Below are 23189 nucleotides of genomic sequence, written 5' to 3'. Positions count from 1 at the left end.
AGCATTTACCTAATGACAATACAGCAGCTTTCATAGGCTTTTCTACTTTTAATGCTTTTCCAAAGCCAGTGACTCTGGTCACACAAACAATCAGTTCATCCAGCCTCACGTCAGGTGCCTCCCTGAGGACCCTTCCCCACGAGGGCAGATGTGTACTGTCCTCATATCTCAGGATAGGAAACATGGTTGAGGGCAGCTACAAAGGACCTACATCATCTGAGGGTGCTTCCCTGTAGAGGAGGAATCTCCCAGGAACCAGAGAAGCAGGGTTTTTTCTGTAACAACAAGGCCCAGAGCAGAATTCATACCCCGTTAGAGAATTTTGTCAAGCAAGAAAGCAAGCAGTTAAAGCAAGCTATATCCTTGTGGCAGCACATTGTAGCTGCTGTCACTCAGGTGCATAGAAAGGCCCACACAGGTACCTGCCAGGATCATTAACTGTTCCTCTAACACTCTTTTTTTTGTGTGGATAAAACAGGATGCATACACCCACTTCTCTGGCAGTGTCTGTTAGAAAGAAACCAGCAAGAAGCTCTTCAGGCATTCTCTGACCATTGGAAGAAACTGATTTTCTTCCTTCATGTTTCTTTTCCTATGGCAGTGGACATATGCACTGTTTCTTGGCTAGTACAGATGGGAAAGATGCAGTTTTCTCTTTGGAGCCCTAGATGAAATCTAGCAAACTTAATATAACATGTACCAGTTATTTTATGTTGTTTACTGTAGCAAAATTCATGAAGCTGCAAAAAAACCCTGCCCATAAGGGGGCTTTCACTGTGTCAAGGAAGTGTGAGATCTAAATTTAAGACAGAGAAATGCATAATAGGTCAGCTAGTCCATCTCCCTGCTATTGGAGGATTATTTCTTTCCTTGGAAATCTATTTTCCAATCCTTTGTACAACATTTTCATCCCAGGGCAAAGTTTACTGAGAGAGTACTCCTGCAAAAAAGCAATTTACATGATCAGTTATTTTCTATATTCCCTTTTCTATTATTTCAGCTATTTGTGCTTGGATAAGAGGCTTATATCCTCCCAGCCCAGTTTCTCTTTATCCTGTAGCCAATCTCATAATCCCATTCTTGTGATATCTTAGTTTCTCACTGTCAAAATGATCATGATACCACAAGTATGGCATGAGGTCCTTGTGGCCAGGGACAGGTGGGAGTGAACATGGATTGATCTCCATGTTTCTAGCCTGAGATCAGCTAGGAAAATATGGATAGGGATTTCCTGCCTTGAAGTCATATAGCTTCCCAAGTGGACTTTGTTTGATCCTGCAAGACAGGCTAGCAGCTGCAGATGAGATGTTTGTGGGGCATTACAGTACCAGTTCGATGCAGAGGGATTTTTTTCTTATCAACTCATGTTAATCTGTTTGGTAAAGTAACTGATTTGTCTGTTTAAATATAATGACATTTAATAAAACAATGCACAAGATTCACCTTATTTCCCATGTAAAATCCCTGAAGTAGTTTATGATGGTAATGACAGTAGATGTTCTCTACTGGAAAGAAAAAAATTGGAAGTAATATAGTAGGAATAATTCTCTCACATGCAAATACAAAGGTGGTGGAAAGTTCAGTGCTTTCTCATGCATAATTTCCATTTTCCCTAAGAAAGAAGAGAACAAGGTCTGTTTTATCCCCAAGCTAACATGTTTGTTTCTCTTTATAGACAGGCTAGATCCAGTCTGGATCTGGCTTTAGCCAGAAGTGTCCGTCCCCTCCTAGAACTGAAGGCTGCAGAGGAGAGATAAAATGGAACAAGTTGCCCAAAGAGGTAGTAGAAGCCCCATTCCTGGAAACATTCCAGCTCACGTTGGATGGGGTTCTGAACATCTTAACCTACTAGAAGATGTCCCTGCTCCCTGCAGGGGGGTTGGATTAGGGGGTTGGACTTTTAAAGGTCCCTTTCAACCCCAACCATTATATGATTCTGTGAAATGAAGGAGTCAAAGTGCCTTTTCTCTCCATTGACTGTGAACAATAACTATGGTGGCTAATACAGCTCTGTCTGCTGCCTGCTAACTGGTGAGGTGAATGTTCTCCCCCAAGCCATTAGTGATTTTGTGCTATTTACCATAAGGCTAGGAGTTTTGATGACTGTTGTCCACTTGGAATATTGACATGATGTTTCCCCCCTGTTTCAGTGGTCTCTTGAGCAGCCTGTTTTTAAGCAGTACAGAGCAGAGAAGTGATGGAGGCTGTTGTGCTCAGCCACGTTGGATGGTGTGTGCATGGTCACCCTGTTTCTCACTTCAGAGTTTAAAGGTGTATGTATAATTAATGGGGCAGATTCTGCTCTGCTGTTCTCACCACTTTAAACAGGAGTAAATCTCCTTGAGTAATGGAAGGGTAGATTAAGCTCATTAATTACACCTCACAGCACCTTTGGGTCACCTAAGAATGTTTTGAGGTCATTTTAAGCTCCCATTTACCCCTCTCTGTTTTCTGTGGAGCTATAAAGCTGCACTAGCACTGGGGGATGTCAGACTTGGCATAGGTACACCCTACTGAGGGGGTGCAGTCAAAGGGCACCATGTCAGCAGTGTTCTTGCTGCCAGTCTTACACGCTGGACCACACTATGAAAATGCCTCTTCAGAGAGGGAGGCTAAACTGGGAGGGGAGGTTGGTGCCTCCTCAGCTCCTGTCTTGCAAAGACCAGCCACTAGCCACTGCCTCCTCACCCTCAGCCTCTTCAGCACCCCAAAAGCAGGCAGAAGGAGAGGCCTATGTCCTTCTCACTCTGAAACATAGACCTGAGACTGTGACACCACCACAACCTGGTAGATCACTCACATTGCCAAGTCTTATTCATTTGTTATCCACATGCACACAAACTGTACTGTTTCAAGTGCAGGTCAAAAACTACTGAAATACATTTTTATTTTTCTTTATTTTTTCTTTTCCTTTTTTTTTTTCCTTTTTTATTTTTTTTCAGCTGATGCTTTCAGTAGTTTCTGAAAGTAAGGCCCTTAGAAGTATCAAAACATGAGTCTTTGGAAAACAAGTGCTTCCTCACCTGAAAATCTTAGTCTTCAAGCCCTGCCTGAAAGAGGAGGGTGGGATGGTGAGTGCAGGCACATAAATTCTTTCCATTACTAAAGCCCCAGCATAAAACCAAACATGTTCCTGCAGGTTTTTCATCAGATATCAAAAACAACACTAATTCACCAGCGTAGCAAGAGCTCCATCAGAGCTGCTGTGGACTTCTCAAACAACTGTCTAGACAGACGGAACGTGCTTTCAGACAAGTCCAGTTGCAAACCTCTCCCAGCAATACAGCTGTGTTCACAATGCTAAAGGCTCAACATATCCTAAAAGCATTAGGGAAACTATGGAAAGTTTATTGATTACAAACCAGGAGACAATTACCTTTGTGCTAAGTCAACAAAAGTGTTTAGCTGTCATGGTGATGAGCATGTCAAGACAATTAGAGAGGAAGATGGACTGCACAGGCTTGGACTGACTCTACACACTTGAGAGCCTTTGCTATTGCTGCTCCCTGAAGCAGTGATGATAGGTGAGACATCTGCACCATCCCTGGAGTATTTTCACCACTTGTATGCAAACACCATCTCATCAGCTTCTCTATGAATTTGTTTATACAGTGACTAGACACAATTAAAGAAACACTCTAATTTCTGAAGTTTTACCTGGAGAACACACCAGCCCTAACACTGTGTGGCTTTACTCATCTGGAAGAGAGCTCCTAGTCTATGCAGAGTGGGATCCCTTGAGACATCCCTTTAAAATTCAAATCCTAGACTGCTCCTGTGAGGGGGACACCCAGTTGTGACCAAAGATTGTGCTAAGTTTTGCACTCAGTAATCTACAGGCCACTGTGTCTCTTAGGTTGCCAAGACTGGGGATCAAGAGAAAGAGGGTACTTCCTATTCACACTTGGCAGAAAATACCTGGGGAAAGGTAAGCCATAGAGAAACAAAATGATAAAAAAAAAAATCTCCTGAAAACAGAAAAACAGTGAAAGAAAGCCACTGATAATGGCCACAGTAAGTAATGACTTCCCTGCAGCCAATACACTACACCAAAGCAAAATCAATGAGGGGAAGCCTAGAGACTTGAAAGTTAAAACAATGAGGCAAGAAACAATTAATATCAGCTTTCTCCCTCCCCCCCCCCCCCCTTTTTTTTTTGTTAACAGGGAAGGGATGAATAATTCCTTTTAAAATGTCACTTTCTAAGCCATTTCCCAGGTTTGATATTGTAATTTGGGTTCCATCAAGGAATCGCACTTTCCTATTAAGTGCAGTGTGAAAAGGTTACCTATTTAGTGAATTTGGGAGGTGTAAGAAGGTTCTGGGTTTTTCTTTTTTGCATTTTGCAAGTGCAGACTCCAGGGAGGACAGAACAGAGTGAGAGAGAGCTGTCTGACAGCCAGGAGGGCTTCTTTCACAGCAGCCACAAAATAGATTTCTACTAGAAATCTCGCACAGTATGAAACCTTCTGCCTTCACATGGCTGGGCTTGCAGCTTTCACAGACCTCTGCTGGAGAATACCAACGAGACAAAAGCCACACAAACCCTTCCATTTCATTAAAGAAACAGAGCAGGAGGGTTAACCAGCAGTGGTACCAGTTACATTTCTGAAATGAGAGCCACTTACATCTGCAAGGCAGGAGGTGCTGCCACGCACATGTCAGAGCTGTTCTACAAAGTGACCCATTTCCTCTGCCATCTACCTCTACCTCCTGGTGCCCATAGTGTTCCAAGTCAGAAGCCTGTTCTCTTTACTCTCTGGCTTAGCCGTGACTACTTCTGCAGGTTTCTAACTGCTTCCTTAGCCCCAGGGAGATATCCTTGTTCTTTTGCAGGAAAGGTTATGAGGTGGATGCCCTTTCTTCCTGCAGTATATGTCTATAGGAGCTGTGTTTTGCAGGGAGGCATTACTGGAAAATGAGAAAAGCACTCAGTAGAGGACTGGTTACCAGCATCCTTCAAATCAACTCTATACTCAACGACATGATCAAAGCAAACTCCTCTTTACAGGCATGGTGACCTTGTCTTTGACAGAATTCTTCTAACAGAGACTCCAAGGGTATTTTGCTGATGTAGAAATTGGAAAATTATTTCAGTAATTGTATTCAACTGGAGTTGCTTGAAATCTTCGTTAGTATAAGACAGGCATAAAAGTGGGGAAACAAATGAGAACGTTGGCGGTGTAATGTGGAAACCGAATTCTTCCTAGATACTTTGGGGGTCCATGCCCTCAATGTGCCACAGTGTAAGTTGTCCACAAGAACATTTTTAGGAGTTTATGTGCACTGCTGGGCTGCTAAACAGAAGAAAGGAAATGAGAGATAGGCAGCTAGTTCACTTTATGATCTAAAAATTGCATCTGCAGTAGTAAACAGAGACAAGACAAGACAAGACCTGTTCTTCATCCCTGAGGGTAGGCAGCTGACCTCTGTTTCTTGCTCTTCCTCCAGGCAAGATTTCTTCGTGGTTTCTGTTTCCAGCCAGGGCTAAGCCCAGAATGCCCAGGCACTGGCTGGGACAGGGTGGCCCTGGAATGTTATAACCCAGACAGAAGAGGAACACTCATCGTGTTCATGTCCTTGTCAATTCAGAGATCCAGCCACCTTCCTGTGTTATCACACAGAGAGAGACTTTAGCAGGCATTTTGCCCTTGACGAACCTCCTAGAAATGGGATGCCGTATCTAAATGTGTGAGGAGGAGAAAGGACACAGAAACACTACTCAAAGAAATACACATATAGAAGGAGTCTGCAGCAGAGGAAGCATGACAGCTCTCTGAGTTCTCTAGTTGCAACAAATGAGAATCCAAGAGGAGGGCAAGAAAGAGAAGGGAACTGGTGATGGGGAGGAAGCAGGAACTGAAGGGAAGTAGAACAAACTGAGAGTAGAGCTGCTTGAAAAATATCCATCCTCAAAGAAAAGATCTAAGTGTCTCTTCTCATTGCCATGAAAATTCAGCATGAAAAATATCAAGTATTCCTCAATACAAACCCTAAGATCACTTACTATGGGTGTTGACAAGAAAATGTCACTATGAGACAGAGAAAGCAGAACCTCTGTACAAAGATTGGCTACTTAAAAAACAACAACAACAACAAAACAACCACCAACCTCTTTTGCATTAAAATACTGACAAGAATTTTAAATAGGACTGAGACTTGGAACTTGCTTGTGCACTGGAAAGGGTGAAATGGAGATACATGAGGAGATGAGTTTGTAGAAGGTATCATGAAAGGCAGAAAACCAAAGCAAAGTTGAAAGAGGAGCGGGTCCACATCTGTTGGAGTTTCTCCTCCTCAAATGGTTTTACTGTGGTTTTACTGGATTTAGAAGAGTTTGAGTGGGCCAAGCTGACTTTCAGGATCCAGATGAAAAGCGGGCTGGTAGCCGGAGACCAAAGGCAGGACATGTTTGACTGAAGAAACTTCTTACTATATAGTAAGACCCAAAAGCCCCTGTGCACTACATTTAATTTCCAAATGTATTCTTTGGCATATCATCTCAGGAAGCCACATACCATGTTGCCACATATGTGGTGAAGAAATGCAGATATCAACATGCACTGTACATGGAAAAGGTAAATTCTAGTGGCTTAAATATCACACACCTCTATAGAAGGTTAAGGTTGTCATGACTAGCTGATTTTGTTCCTCCATGTATCCCTTTTAACAAGCTATTTCTAGAGGCAACTGTTAGAATGAACTGCTCATTGCTTAGTTGTGATGGGGAAAATTCACCTTTTTAACTGACATGTTTGGTTGTGTTTTTTTTTTAAACAAAAGTGTAAGATGTTTAGGAGTAACAAATAATGTATTAAATTTGTGCTACCTGGTCTATTTTAACATTAAAACCTTGCCCTTCCCTCAGCACACACTAGGAAGAGTTCTGTTGTCATTACCCTTTCAACGACATCCAGGGACAACTCATACAGTGACATTAATGAAGAGAGACACGTTTAGTTGTACCTACCTTTGCACACTCTTGTCCAATTACATTTGACCAAATGTCTTCTAGACTTTTAATAAGCACCCAGCTATTGGCAAGAACTTAGCCACGGACAAAACTCTGCCTACACTATTAACCAAGGAGAGATGTAGGATAAAAAGTAGTATTTTACCCTACTGATTCCTCAAAACTCAGCTCCTTTTCAATCCCCAGACTCCAAATCTTGACAGCCAAACCTCAGCAAACAATTGACTAGCATCACCTCCACAAATGAACTATAGATTTGGACATATATGTGGTGGATCCTATTAAAAATATTCCATCCTGTCAGCAGTTCATATAGCAAAGTCAATGCTTAAGTAATAACTGTGGAGAAGTATCTCTGACTTGGAAACACAGTTAGAACAAAAGGCATAAAGATGGTTTCCAAGGGGCAGGCTGATGGAACTAATGTATTAGCATTCCTCCTCCTCTATATTACCAAGCTGCCTCACACCTATGAAGGTTAATGGGAGATAGCTTCATGTTCCCTCACATACATACCTATGGGAGGGCACTAGTGTTATTACTAGATTTGATTCCTCTCTGATGAATCCCAGTGAATCATTTATAATCAAGAAGCAACAGTTAGGATTCTAGTGATGAAAATCTGCACCAAATGCCCCCGTCTATCACAGCCCACCAATGAATCTGGTTTGGATTATTTACTTGGGGAATTGGCAATTGAATTAATTCCTTATGAAGAGCCTTGGTCCAGTTTTTGCTTCAGCCTCCTTTGAACTGCATTAGGAGCAAAATCTTGCTCCTTTTCTGCACACCAACTTTTATTAGAATGTTGGCTATCTGTATTTAAAAGGATCTACCTTTCTATGGAGGGATGTTGCTGGGAAAAAATGGGCATATTTTAGTACATATTCAATATGAACACCATATAGTACCTTGAAAATAGGAACTGAACACACTTGTCCCCTAATACAAGATGGGCTCAGATTTAGACACCAAGTGCCAAGACTCAACTCTTCAGAAGAAACAACTGAGCCTGTGGCAGGATATAGAAACTCATAAATCTAGAGCGACAGAAGGAAGCAGATTACTTTTCAGGAGTAGGTTTTCAGAGTAGTTTCTCCTCCCATCTATTCTCAGATGCATTTCCCTCACATCTCTTGGACAAAGCAGTCCTATACCTCCCAGCTTTGAATGGACTCAGCTTAATCTACCATTCAATGGCATTTTTGAAGACCAACAGTCTTTGATGGTCCATCATAAATATCCTAAGGTTAATTTCCCCAGACTTTTTAGCACCATCTTCAGGTGTTACACATGAATGTGGGATGTATCTATTCAATAAAACAAGTTATACTTATATGGACACTAATAAATCATACAATTGCTAAAGCCTGGAGTTGTAGGCACAAGATTTGTCTTTAAAATAACCCCAATGAGGATGCAAGCTTTCCATCTCTGCTAGGATTCATCAGAAGCAACTGGACTGATTGATGGCTGGTGTCAGAATTTATCTCTTTGATTCATTGTATCATGAATCACTGTTGGATCTTTCACTATTCTTGAGAATGTTTAATACTTAAGTAGAAATAGCTGGATGTTTGCTCAAAAGCTGCTTCCCAGACACCGCCCAAGAAAAGATGGATAATGGGGAACAGCAAAAATTGCTTTGGGACATGTGGACTATACATGTAGCTGGCATTAGAAGTATGAAGGAAGAAGCTAGGAGATGTGCTGGGGTTTGGCTACTTTCCTCTGAGGTTTGAACTCTCCAGTATGACACTACATGTACCTGCTGCCAGCTATTAGCATACAGCAATAGAAGTAAAAATGATGGTAGCTTGCTGACAGTTGTTTTCAGTTTATTTTTGTTGTGTCCCCAAATATGGTTATTGGTGTGTTCTGGGCTGCTACTCTGCAAAGCTGCATGCGACTCCAGCATGAAAATTTGCCTCACTTATATAAGTCGAAGCTGATGAGACAGACTCAAATGACACTTACACTTCTAGCCAATAATCATTTGGGCTTCCTAGCTTCTTCTGGATTCTCTAACACTCCAGCCTCCATCTCGAGTATTCCCCTAGTTCTCATTATGGCTCCTGCAGCTTTCTGATGAGTCTTCCTCCTCCACAGCACTCCACACACACTTCACTTCCTGCTTTGCAGATTTTGTGTGCCCTGATGATGACTGTTACTGACATGCCTATTCTCGCCTGTTTGTCTAGTGGCCTTCTCAACTGATTTAACCAAAACACAAATGCATGTCTACAGAATGTTGAAAGCTGCTGAAAGAGCAGATAAGGGGAACAGCAGCATCCAGGACAGAAACACAGGCATGCAGAGGGAAGGCAGCACACATGAAAAACTTGAGACATCCTGAACATCTGTTTGATTCTCCTGTGGACACTCCTTTCATTGCAAAACACTGCTCTTCCCCAGCTTTATAGAGCTGCATCTTCCCCAGCTTTATATGGCTGTATCTTGCTTCTTCTTCCTTACATTGTAAAAGAAGAGGAACCAGTGGGTCCCAAGGAGCGTATCTGCTTGATGGCAGAAGTACAAGTTACAATGTGGGAGGACTCAGACCTCTACTGCAGCTTTAAAGTTGAAAAATGAAACCCAAAATATTTTAACTTGGGTTTTTAATACCTTTTTCCCAAAGTTGCTTTATATCCAGATAGCAAATCTAACCTAGAGTTTTCAATTACAAGCCACAAGATATTTTAAAACTCCACTTAATTTATATTAATCATCAGATACAATACAAATACTACATTTCCCTCCAAGGATATTAACCTCTATTCACAAAGTGGATGTCTTCAGTGGCCTCCATGAATAAGAGCGTGTTTGTCATTAAATGCAAAAATAATTACTTGATTCAGGGCAGCAAATCTCATTTCAGCTCTCGAGTTGTACATTTCTCTAGGGACAGACAGTAAAAACCCATGAAAATGGGGCCTGGTAGTTCTAGATTTGCACATAATTTGAAAAGAAAATAAGGAGATAGCTGCAAAAGTGCAATCATATGTCATCACTGTTCCATTTTCTTTCATTTATTGGCACAAGACCTCTTAATGAATGAGGTTTCATTCCTTTGGGGTAAAAAAAATTCCTTAACCACCTTGTAAAAGTTCTGTGGTCTTGGACCCCCCTGGTGTAATGCTTCATGTCTCTTAAAGTGTCAGAGTCTTGATGTAGCTTCCCTCTGTGACAGTTCCATCATGTCAGGCAGAAATACAAGTCTCATATGAAGACCTTCTTTGCCTATCTTAATATGCTTTGGCTGTCTGAGCTCTTGAAATGTAAAATTGTAATCCACTCTTACTTAGGCCTGTTAGAAGCCTAGCTATTTTGCTATTACTTCTGATTTTACCACAAGGGACAGCCACAGTTTTCTATACGTACTCCATTTAAACAAAGAGAAAATCTGACACATTACCATAAACCTCTTTCAAGCCTGGCTGTGATCTGCTAAGAAATTTGCAGTGATGGAGAGGTATCAGTATTGGGTGAGACAGGACTTTCTGGCTACTTCCACACTAATAAATTAAATGTTCCCAGGAACATTTTTTGGCACTGAAGATAAATGCAAAAGATCATGTTGCTCCATATTATAAAACAACTTCTTAGCCTGCACTGACCACAGACTTCCAGCTGGGAATAGTCCCTTGCTTGTGACACTCGTGCACAGTCAGCCAGATGATGGATGCCCACAGGGCTGTCTACCAGTTCTGCTACAAAAGTGGCCACACACACTCCACTGTTTTGTCCCTCACAGAGATTGTGGTGATCATGAAGTAATATTCAGTAATTAATTCTAGGAAATGGTTTTATACAGAAATAATGATTTGTACTCCTTTGTTTTGAAACGAGCAGCATTCTATCACTCAAACTGTTCTCCCATGCCTAGCTCTGCATTTCCCTCATCAATTTCATATTCCCATACAATGCTTTTCCCAGTAGTACTTAATCTTTGTTAACCATCAGTCAGTAATGGGGTGTACTGCATACCCAGTATTGCATATCACTGCACAACGGCATACATACTGTCTCCTCTCTAATTACCTTTCCTGATATGTATTAGAATCTCATTTACTTTCTTAATGGGTGCAATGTATTTGTACATTGGTACATCATACTGGCTCAGTGAGCCAGAGTGATATGTACAGGAGGGTATCTACAGCTGAGTTTGCCTCCCAAGACTTCAGGGACAGAAGCAGGTACTTTTAGGGGCTGTTTAATCTGATGTATTTTAGATGTCTTTTGGGGTAAGATATTTTATGATTTCACAGACTCCATTAGCCAGATCTGAGTAGATGCCCACAGTGACTGATATGTATACTTTTATTATCCTCTCAAACCCTTTCTGTCGGTAAGCCAATCGGTCATAACATAAATTCTTAAACAGGGCTGAGTGCATGACCTTAAACTTTGTATTTCATAATTCCATGCATCACACATTAATTCAGTGATAATGGTTATGTAATTCTTCCTATAGGACAGCCTGAAACTGGTGGTGCTTTCTATCTTTGTGTTCTCAGAAAATGTCATTAATAATTTTCTGAGTGAATAGCATTTCCATGGACAGCAGACCAAAAAAATCCCCAAAATTAAACAAGCCTAGGACTGATCCTAAAAGAGCACTTTCTGCCTTAGAGTTCACCTTTCAGGAATATTCTGAAGGTAAGACTTCCCTAGTTACAGACTTTACATCTTGGCATGCTTGTGACTCCAGGAAGGGAAAATCCATCATGGAAATGCAGCAGTGAATTAGCAACTTGTAGTGGACTGGAGAATGGTGGTGGATGGAAGTACTAGGGGATGTAAATCAGGCAGAAGTAAGATAACAGCAGTCCAGAAACTCATTTCTGCAGGTGAGTTAATGCACTGTAGCTGTTAGCTTAGGACAACACTAACTGATGCTTTTTGTGTGCCCTCTAGAATAGAATAGAGTTAACCAGGTTGGAAGAGACCTTTGAGATCATCGAGTTCAACCTAACATCCAACACTATCTAATCAACTAAACCATGGCACCAAGCACCCCATCCAGTCTCTTCCTAAACACCTCCAGTGATGGTGACTCCCCCACCTCCCTGGGCAGCACATTCCAATGGCCAATCACTCCTTCCATGAAGAACTTCCTCCTACATCCTACACAGCCTTATCAGAGCATGAGCAACAACAGTGAGTGCATTTCTACTCTGTGTTGAGTTGCCCTTCACTTGGTGTCATTTCAGGAGAAGCTGGTAGAAAACAAGCTTAATCTGGGTGTCCACTGTAAGAATAAAAGGGTGGCTTGGCCAGCTTGCATCATGCACACATGATGAGGTTGGAAGGTTGCTCTATCTCTGATGGAAGTGTCAGTTTTATTCATGCACCCATTATGAGAAGTGGCTGGTGTCACACTCAACTCTCACACTGGCTGACCCCCCAGAGCAGGGGTCACTGGGGACTGCCTCACTACCCAAATTCCCTGACATCTTCTTAATAATTCCTGTCTTGGTGATTTTCCTTATTAACCTCACTAACATGCACACACGTAGGAAATACGTTAAGCCATCTATAAAACTTAACAGTAAGCATAAGTATTCTGTTTGCAATTTCAGAAGCTTTTTCTTACAAATGAGAGAGAAACTATTTTATTACCTGCCTGATTCAGCTGTACCTTCCAAAACAGTTTCCATGACTCTAAAACCTCCATCTGACAACAGCGGTATACAGACACTGGCAGATGTGACAGATACAAGTATTTAATCGAGATCAATGTGCAGATCTGCTACACTGGCTAAAAGATATGATTTCCTCCTTGTCTTCATAGACTAAGTGCTCAGGGTCCAAATGAGGTGTAACCTCAGGAAAACATCCTTCTTGTCAGAACTGACTCTTGAAACTCAGAGGAGAAATAAGGAACTCATCAAGCTAAAAGAAAAACTTTGCTGGAACTGATTACAACAGTTACAGATTAAGCACTTCACAGTTACAGAGATTTAGCACTTGAGTGTTCTTTTAAAGGGCTCATGGTTCTTTTTTGGCTACCAGAATGCTGGGGTCTGGTGATGCTCAGCAAATAGGTGAATTTTTAAATTCAATCCACTCTCACTGGAGAAAAGAGGAATTTTGCTGATGCCACAGGAATAAGATGACCTCCTCTCTACCTACTAATAAACCTCATGAAATCTCTGACAGAGTTGATGCAGGATGAGTCTCCTGATTTGGAATCTGTAGTTCTTTTCACACCCATGAATCATTTTTTGTTTTCTTTTGAGTGACCTACACACAATAATAATTCCTATTTACTAGTCCTTGCTGCATGCTTACAGAACTTCTTGGCCCAGGTGGCCAAGAAGGCCAACGGCATTCTGGCCTGGATCAGGAATAGTGTGGCCAGCAGGAGCAGGGAAGTCATTGTGTCCCTGTGCTCAGCACTGGTTAGGCCACACCTTGAGTCCTGTATCCAGTTCTGGGCCCCTCAGTTTAGGAAAGATGTTGAGTTGCTGGAATGTGTCCAGAGAAGGGCAACAAAGCTGGAGAGGGTTTGGAGCGCAAGCCCTGTGAGGAGAGGCTGAGGGAGCTGGGGTTGCTTAGCCTGGAGAAGAGGAGGCTCTGGGCAGACCTTATTGCTTTCTACAACTCCCTGAAGGGAGGTTATAGCCAGGTGGGGGCTGGTCTCTTCTCCCAGGCAACCAGCACCAGAACAAGAGGACACAGTCTCAAGCTGCACCAGGGGAGGGTTAGGCTGGATGTTAGGAAGAAGTTCTTCATGGAAGGAGTGATTTGCCATTGGAATGGGCTGCCTGGGGAGGTGGTGGAGTCACCTTCACCGGAGGTGTTTAGGAAGAGACTGGATGGGGTGCTTGGTGCCAGGTTTAGTGGATTAGGTGTTGGATGGTAGGTTGGACTCGATGATCTCAAGGTCTCTTCCAACCTGGTTAGTTCTATTCTATTCTATTCTATTCTATTCTACTCTATTCTATTCTATTCTATTCTATTCTATTCTATTCTATTCTAACTGTAAACTGAAAAAGATAAAGTTGATGGTTCTGCTTTCAGCTGATCAGTAACTTCAGTTTACCCATGCTGACAGTTTTTCAATATCTGATTTTACATCTGGAACAGTATGTTTTTTTTGAGCACTAAATATATGTAGATAATGGCAGTGCAATCTCTGCTGAATCAGATTTTATATTTAACAGAACTTATGCACATTGGTATTAATATCTAATGGTATCAGATGGTGCAAATTCACATCTTTCAATAATCCATGAATATTTCAGATGTTAACATTTTCCCCCAGAATTTGCCAGATATTATTTGCAAGTTTCATTATTATACATTGAATCTATAGCTTAATGACAGGAGAAGATTAACCCTCTGGATCTCAAGCTAAGCCTCCCCAAATGATATGAAGAAAAAGCAATCATTTCCTTCAATTCCCCCCACCCCCCTCCAAAATGATCACATTTTGTTTAAAGAAAAATCTATAGAAAGAGGAAGTAAGGGGGGGGGTGGGGGTGGGGGAATCTAAGGTACTCAGAAAGTGGCAGAGTAAATGCAAAAATGCCCCCCACCCCCAAACAAGTAATCATAGTTTAATCTTTTGACCCCTCCAAGATGTAACTTGCTTTTGTAATCAATATTCTCAACACAAAATTATTGAAATACAAATGAATGTAAACAAAACAGCGTGCTCTGGTTTTCTGCAAAGCAAAACAACCACTAAAAGCAGTTGGGAGTAAAAGCCAACATTGTCTCATAGCAGCATCTACTATTAAACAACTCACTACACAAACACTAAGCCCATTAGAGCCACGATGTCAAAGATGCTCTGTGAGCTGAAGAGACAAAACGCTTCCACAATGACTGCAAGCTAGCAAAGCGCTTTGTAAGATGTCAACAGGGAAATACAATTCAGTCTTAATAGGTTCAGGGTTTATGTAAGGTGGGCTTATGGGATAGTCTGTTAAAAAAGCAAGTGAGCAAGAGACACTACTGTAAACACAACCTGCAGCTTCCTAGAACATGCAGGCTAAAGACACTTGAAACTGCACTCAAAGATACTGTATTAGCATTTCTTGATTCAGGTGTTCTGGATCAAAAACTGAAGGGAAGTAAAAATATCTCCTGATACAGTGACAGTTCAGGTGACATTCACTCCTGTATAGAAAAAAAGATGTGGAATCCCTTCAGCCCCATGAAGGGATAAAGAAATAAAATCTTTATAACCAGCCCATGTGCTTCTAGTAAAACATTACCTGTTGTTCTGCAAAACCCAGTGAAACAGATCCTAATGAGTAAGCCAGTGCTAGCAATTTTGTACTTGGGATAAGAACATCTTTCTGTGGGTGACAACTCAGTTCATTCAATTAAAGCCATGGAGCACTGTGCCATTTGCCATTTCTGGATTAAAAAACAGTGGTAGATTTGCACACACCCACCAAAGGACCAAAAATACACCTTGAGAACTCACCACCAGGTTTCCAATCACCATGACCAACAAGAAGACGAGAAGGCACAGCGGCTGCCCAGCTACTTCCATGCAGTCCCACATGGTCTCAATCCACTCCCCACACAAAATTCGGAAGATGATGAGGAACGAGTGGAAGAAATCGTTCATGTGCCACCGCGGCAAATTGCCAGTTGTGCTTATCTTCTTCACATTGTCCAAGTAGCTTTTCCCAAACAGCTGCATTCCCACCACGGCAAAAATGAAGACGATGATTGCCAGCACAAGAGTGAGGTTACCAAGGGCACCCACGGAGTTACCAATGATTTTAATGAGCGTATTTAAGGTCGGCCAGGACTTTGCCAGTTTGAAGACTCGCAGCTGTGAACAAAACATAAACAACAGTGTCAGCTCACAGAAGCGACAGACATTTCAGCTGATGAATTATTGAAGTGGGCAAAATGTGAAAGATGTTAAATGCCACAGTGTGTGTGGTACAAGGGGATTTTAGCCATACTTCCTGTTAACCTCGCTACATCTATTAATAAAATATCAGCTGGGCTTCATGGATGAGAATGTGAGGAGGAGGTTCTTCACCATGAGAGTGGTGAAACCCTGGAATGTGTTGTCCAGGGAGGTGGTCAAGACCCCGTCCCTGGGGGCGTTTAAGAGCAGGCTGGATGAGGCTCTGTCCAGCCTGATCTAGTGTGGGGTGTCCCTGCCCATGGCAGCGGGGTTGGAACTAGATGATCCTTGTGGTCCCTTCCAACCCTGAATGAAACTATGAAACTATGAAACTAAGAATGAAGTTTTCCAGAGCTATGCTCTCCTTTTTCAGATAGATGTGCTTTTAGAGGCTCATCCCCTCAATATCTTGGTGGGGAGAAGATGAAAGGAATCTTGGGTCTTAATATTGCCTTTTACATTGCTTTTCTTCCTCAATTTAAACAACCTGGCAGGCATCTCAACAAAAAGGGTTTTAGGGCTGTATCCCACAAAGAGAGGAGTAATTCCCCCGTGTTTCAGAGCAAGCCTCAGCCAGATGCTATTAGCTGTTAGCTCCCAGGGTGAAAATCACCACTGTGCCAAGGATCACACAGTCTATGCACAACCCACATCCCACTTAAGACCTATTTTAAGGATGTAAATGGTGCCTAGCCTCTGTGCTATGTTTTCAACTGAAGGTTTAATTTCATCTCTGTTGAAAGGGATTGCTCAAAACCTGACAGGAAACTCTCAGGACCTAACATCAGTGATGAAAAATTTGCATGTTTAAGCAGTGCAGAGAATTTTTTTTTGGTGGGGGTGAGGGGTGTGTGTCTAAGTCTTCCACTAAATGTAGCCATAAGGGCTAATTTTCCTGGTCTTTGCAATTTGTGAAGTCATATTATGGCCAGAACGATTAGCATGGACATCCTGGTACATGAAGTGCAACACAAATGTCAGGCTGGCAGAGAAAGGACTTTTCTGTTCCAGTATGTCGACAGTCTCTCATTAATAGAACACCACTACCCCGTGCATAACAAAGGAGCTGACAGCTAAGGAGTTCCCTTGAAAGACAGATGCTATGTTATGCTGATCAGTTCTAGGGAAAAAAAAAAATCAAACCACTCTGTGAATAATTCAAAGACATTTTCTTTTGACAACATTTAAAAGAAGGGTGACATGTTTATCACATAATTTAGAAAGAACAACTTCTAAAACAACAAATTACCAGCTTCCCTCTTTCTTGGGCTATCAATTATCTGCTGACTATGCCAACAGGTGCACAGGTATGAAATAGCAGATTTTTATTACCAGTTGGAACTCAAACATTTTAAGTGTGCTACAAGTACCTGGTGCAGCTAGAAGGAATCAAATTATGCTCTCATTTACCCCTGATGTAAATCTGGAACAATTCCATTTATCCTGCAAGCCTATAATTAGTGTCACATACTGTTCACCAGTTTGCAGCAATTAAAGTCTTTATCAGCAGATGCATTTTAAAGAAAATACATTGCTTTCATGTCAGAGTTTATATGTGATAAAAGAAGAGGGGTAAGAATAGAATAAGATTGTTACCAGTCGAAAGGAGCGTAAAACAGACAGGTTTCCCATGCTGGACAAACCCAGTTCCATCAGACTTAGAATAACAATTATGCTGTCAAAAATATTCCAGCCCTGCTGAAAATAGTAGTAGGGGTCAAGGGCAATTACTTTGAAGATCATTTCTGCTGTAAAAATCCCAGTGAAAACCTGCAGAAAGAAAACATGAAGTCTAAGTAACCTCTTAAGCACATCTCCTTGCTTGAAAACTTTTCACTGACACAAGTGAACACAGCAGAAAGCAAAAACAAAATATTTTACTAAGCAAATACTTTGTTTTTTTTTTTCCATGGCTGATTCTATCTCAGAATAGTTTGCATTGGAACTGATCTTTAAAATCCTCATGTCCAGGTCCCCTGCAGTGGACAAGGACATAGAATAGAATAGAATAGAATAGAATAGAATAGAATAGAATAGAATAGAATAGAATAGAATAGAATAGAATAGAATTAACCAGGTTGGAAGAGACCTTCAAGATCATCACATCCAACCTATTATCCAACCCACCTAATTAACTAAACCATGCAACCAAGCACCCCATCAAGTCTCCTCCTGAATACTTCCAGTGATGGTGACTCCACCACCTCCTCAGGCAGCCCATTCCAATGGGCAATCACTCTCTCTGTGTAGAATTTCTTCCTAACCTCCAGCCTAAACCTCCCCTGGTGCAGCTTGAGACTGTGTCCTCCTGTTCTGGTGCTGGTTGCCTGGGAGAAGAGACCAACCTCCACTTGTCCACAACCTCCCTTCAGGTAGTTGCAGAGAGCAATAAGGTCTCCCTTGAGCCTCCTCTTCTCCAGGCTAAGCAACCCCAGCTCCCTCAGCCATCTTCAACTAGAAGATCCCTCAACATTTAGAATAAACCAAACCAAACCAGGTTGGAAGAGACCTTCAAGATCATAGTGTCCAACCCATCAACCAATCCAACCCACCCAAACAGCTAACCCATGGCACCAAGTACCCCATCAAGTCTCCTCCTGAACACCTCCAATGACGGCGACTCCACCACCTCCCTGGGCAGCCCATTCCAATGGGCAATCACTCTTTCTGTATAGAACTTCTTCCTAACATCAAACCTGAACCTCCCCTGGCGCAGCCTGAGACTGTGTCCTGTGTTCTGGTACTGGCTGCCTGGGAGAAGAGACCATCATCTGCCTGTCTACAACCTCCCTTCAGGTAGTTGTAGAGAATGATAAGGTCACATCTTCAACTAGATCAGGCTGCTCAGAGCTCCATCCAACCTGACATTAAAGGTTTCCAGGGATGGGATGCCCACCACTTTATCCCTATTGCACCTTAGTCTAGGCTTTCCACAATAATATTTGATACTACTGCAAACCTGCAATGAATTTGAGTTCAAGCATTGGATTGGAATGTACACTCCCATCTCCTGCTGTACTCTGAATAATCCCAGCAGTAAAATAAAAGACAGGAAGTGTGAAGGCACCTTTTACAAGAGTTAAATCAATTCCTTTCAGTAGAGAAACCCAAATGAATGGGGTGTGAAGAAGGGTATTTGGGTTGTAATGTGTTATCTCTTTTTAGTTTGTTACTATTATCAATACCAGGGCAATGCTGGCCTCCAGTCATTCTGAGGTTATTGCCAGCAGCAAAGGCAATTAGAAACTCTAACTTGAGGAGTGGTCTCACTTGTACAAATAGTCATGGCCATTTTCTTTTCACAACAGCTTGGGAACACATTGCTTATTTATGATCCAGTTCAAATGTCATATGATGGGACTTCTAATTGGAACATTTTTCTTTAAAACAACATATAAATATTACCTATGAGGCAGAGGGAGAAGGGAAGAGAAGGCTGCTGACAGGAAATTCAGTTTTAATACAACCCCACAAAGAATCTCAGAGAATCAGACCTTGCTTTTCTGTATGCCCTCCTTAAGTAACAGTTTAAATGCACAATGCAAGGCTACAGTCAACTTAAAATGACAAAATGTGGGCACCAAGTTCTCCATATTCCATTTAATTTTCATTCCAAGTCCCAGCACAAGCTGCACAGAGCTGCATGTTTCTGAAAAATTCTCTGTTGTATATCTGTACTTCAATATATATGGTTTCCCATGAAACAATCAACATTAATGCACTGTGTTGGTCAAAGAAAAAGAGGGGGAGGAGGGTCCAGAGCCCACATATCATTAGCATACAAATCAAGGAGAAATCTTTTCCTTCCAATAAGCTGAATATTTACAGTATTGTCCTAGGAAAACTGAGCAACTCTGAGCGACAGAGATGAGAAACCAATTCAGATATGGGAGGGAGAAGTTAAGATTATATGACATTAAGGAATAAGAATTAAATCATTATGTCCTGCACTTGAGGAATGCTTGGCTTTATTCTGCAGTGCTTCAGGAATTCATTCTATTCAGTGGCCATTTTATACATTTCCTTATGTAAAGTGTCTTCTCTTTCTCATCTGGAAAACATTACCTTGGACTGCAGCAACATCTTAGGATGCAACAACATCCTGTCCCCATCTCATACCAAGAACCCAACAGAATAAGCTGTCTCCTATTCCTAACAAGCCTGGAAGTTTTTGAGTCACAGTGGTCAGAGATACAAAAGATTCCCACCAGAATACTCCAATTTCCTTTAGGACAGAGAACAAGACAAAAGTGGATGTCTGTGAAATTGTATCCAGGGGACTGCTTTAAAACCCCCGTGATACCATGCTGCGTACATTATGCAACCATCTTGCTGAGAAATGACTCAGGAGGATCACTTTCTTTGCCTGAATCATTTTAATCAATAGTCTTCTGAGAAGGAAATGTCACAGTAAGATAGCAAAATGTCTGAGCCTTCCTAAAGGCATCAGGAATCATGTTCATGTACCAGTTATGAATTTCAAACGGCAACTGTCAAGCTGCCGGCACCTGGTACGTGGTTGACTACTTGTACAATGGGCTGGATACTTCACATGATAAAGGCTGGCAAGAAAATAAGTAACTTAACATCCCACTGGTGTTAAATATGAGACTGCTGATTTGGAGGCCTTTTTCTTAAAAGACTTCTGTTATCCATCATATCAGCCACTTAGGCTTTAATAGCACATAATGGCATCTTAGTTTTCTAAAGGAAAATGCAAACTGGGGGAATCTTGCTCTATCTACCCATTTTTTACGTTGTGCCACTGCACAGGCAGACAAGCCATATAAAGATGGGTGCCTGGCCTTCTGATCACATTCAAAAATGTTGCTTTTGTAAGTGTTGAACGAAAGGATTCTGAAGGTGTTAGATGCTGCATGAAATAGCGAGAGTCAGAGCAGATTTCCAATCATAGAGTGGTTTGGGTTGGAAGAGACCTTAAAGATTACATAGTTCCAACCCAGGGACACCTTCCACTAGACCAGGTTGCTCAATGTCCTGTCCAACCTGTCTTTGAACACTTCCAGGAATGGTGCAGCCACAGCTTCTCTGGGCAACTTGTTTCACTGTTTTCACCACCCTCACAGTAAAGAATTTCTTCATTCTATGTAATGTAAATCTCCTCTCTTTCAGTTTAAAACTATGATCCCCTTGTCCTGTCACTACACCCCTGATAAAGAGTCTCTACTCAGCCTTCCTGTAGGCCCCCTTTAAGTATTGAAAGGCTGCAATAAAGTCTCCCTGAAGCCTTCTCTTCACCAGGCTGAACACCCCCAACTCATTCAGCCCATCCTTATAGGGGAGGTGCTCCAGCTCCCTGATCATTTTTATAACCCACTGACTGGCAGCAGATGAAGAATTGCTCTCAGAAAAGCAAATCCATGTTCTACTTTCTTTCATTTCTCTCAGAAGCATTTGTTTTCAGGGAAAAATGCCAAAGATCTGTCCTTCTTAATATTTCCCCCCGCCTTTAATGCTAGTATAATCACTTGAAGAGGGTTAGATGCAATGGGAAGACAACAGACAGCAAGTGTGGGGGCAGAGGATGGGTCTGGCAGTCTGCAGCTTAAGGGATGCAGGTACTTGGCAGCCTGCCTTGGAGCTGGGACTCCCTTCCCTTTCACAGGGAATTGCAAAACCCATCAATTTTCATTACAAAGGACTTTGCAAAATCCTCCACAAAATGGAGTTACCTTCCTCTGACCTGCTCTACTCACAATCAATCCAGTTATGCAGGTCTTAGTAAAGGTGGTGAGGGGGACCTGGGATGATCTGCCCTCTCCCAGATCCCTTTTGGGATGTCTGGGAGAGGAGAGCTCTGCACCCTCAGCCTGCTACAAAAAAAAAATCCTTAGCAGACTGTTTTGCTTATTTTACACTTTAGTACAAAGAGGAGAAATAGCTCTAAGCAGTGCTGAGAAAGTGGCAGGGAGATTTTTATTTAATTAATGAATTTATTTTATTGTTTGCAATATTTTGCAAGATTTGCTCTGTAACTCCTCCCTCTGCTCACTGCCCCTATTTTCTGGCTGGCACCCAGCACAGCCTCAATCAGCCCCAGCAAGTCTGCAGGAGCTGTGTTGGCAGGAGGGATGCCAGGGGCTAAAGTTTCACTGTCTGTGGTCTGCAAAGAGAGAAGCTGATCTGCCAAAAGCAAAGAAGTGAGCAAACATATTTACTATCCCTGGAGCCAGAGGGAGAAATGGCAGCACTGCCACTTGCTCTGACAAGACACTGGGTCCAAAGGAGTTTTTTGAAGTCATCTTAGAAAGCCACAAATTGTTGAGCAACAAGAAGGAAGGTTGGCTGCAAAGCGGAGCTGGCTGCAGTCCTGTGAGATTATGTTCTGAGCTACTCTTATCTGCTGCTTTCTGCAGAGGGCAAGAGTATGGGTTTGAAGCAAGAGAGAAACAGGTATTTGCTTAGCAGTCTAACACAGGGAGATTTTCCTTTATAGAAATAAAGGGCTTGCTCCATTTCCACTGTGAACTTCTCAAATGCCAGCTCAGTAGCATCTATGTTCCAGGGTAATCCAGAGTTATTTACTGTGCTATAGGATATCTCTGCTTCTACCACTAGATATTAAGGGCAATTCTATCATGCCATAGTTAGATGGCATGTGCCTTTTCCACTATGGATTCTTCTGAGGAGTGGCTGAGGGCACTGAGGATGTTTAGCCTGGAAAACAGGAAGTTGAAGGGAGACCCCCTCACTCTCTATGCTACCTGAAGGGAGGGTGTAGCAAGGTGGGGGTCAGCCTCTTCTCTCAATTAGCAGGTGATAGGACATGAGGAAACTGCCAGGGGAGGTTTAGATTGGACATTAGGGAAAATTGCCTGCCTGAAAGGGTTGTTGAGCTGCCTGAGGAGATGGTGGAGCCACCATCCCTGGAGGTATTTTAAAGACTTGTAGAGGTAATGCTGTGGGACATGATTTAGTGGTGGTGTTTAGGAAGAGACTGGATGGGGTGCTTGGTGCCATGGTTTAGTTGATTAGATAGTGTTGGGTGATGGGTTGGACTTGATGATCTCGAAGGTCTTTTCCAACCTGGTTAATTCTATTCTATTCTATTCTATTCTATTCTATTCTATTCTATTCTATTCTATTCTATTCTATTCTATTCTATTCTATTCTATTCTATTCTGCTCCACTTGCCAGTGCTGGGTTAATGGTTGGTCTCAAAGATCCTAGAGGTCTCTTTGAACCAAAACAACTCTGTGATGCTACGATTCAAACATTAAAAGGATTTTAAACACAAAGTTTTAAAGCACCGAATCATGGCAACTTTTACACAGAAAGTCAGAGAAAGACAACTGAAGAAAAAGTTTTTGT

At 42.0% G+C, this 23189-nt stretch overlaps 1 protein-coding gene across 2 annotated transcripts in view; it reads right to left on the bottom strand.

Moving 5' to 3' along the window:
- LOC137444863 (sodium channel protein type 5 subunit alpha-like) overlaps positions 1–23189 on the bottom strand; it is a 227243-nt gene that overhangs the window by 82888 nt on the left and 121166 nt on the right. For both annotated transcript variants that reach the window (XM_068145943.1, XM_068145942.1), the window contains exons 15-16: positions 17454–17627; positions 15417–15773 (exon numbers count right to left, since the gene is read on the bottom strand). In XM_068145943.1, coding sequence (XP_068002044.1) covers positions 15417–15773; positions 17454–17627 — 531 coding nt within the window. The remainder of the gene's footprint in view (positions 1–15416; positions 15774–17453; positions 17628–23189) is intronic.

The sequence above is a fragment of the Melanerpes formicivorus genome, unplaced genomic scaffold (assembly GCF_026170545.1).
Source record: "Melanerpes formicivorus ecotype bairdi unplaced genomic scaffold, bMelFor1.0.p_v2 SCAF_13, whole genome shotgun sequence".
Lineage (NCBI taxonomy): Eukaryota > Metazoa > Chordata > Aves > Piciformes > Picidae > Melanerpes > Melanerpes formicivorus.
Note: the sequence above shows the minus strand (reverse complement) of the source record. Positions and strands in the feature narration are given on the sequence as shown.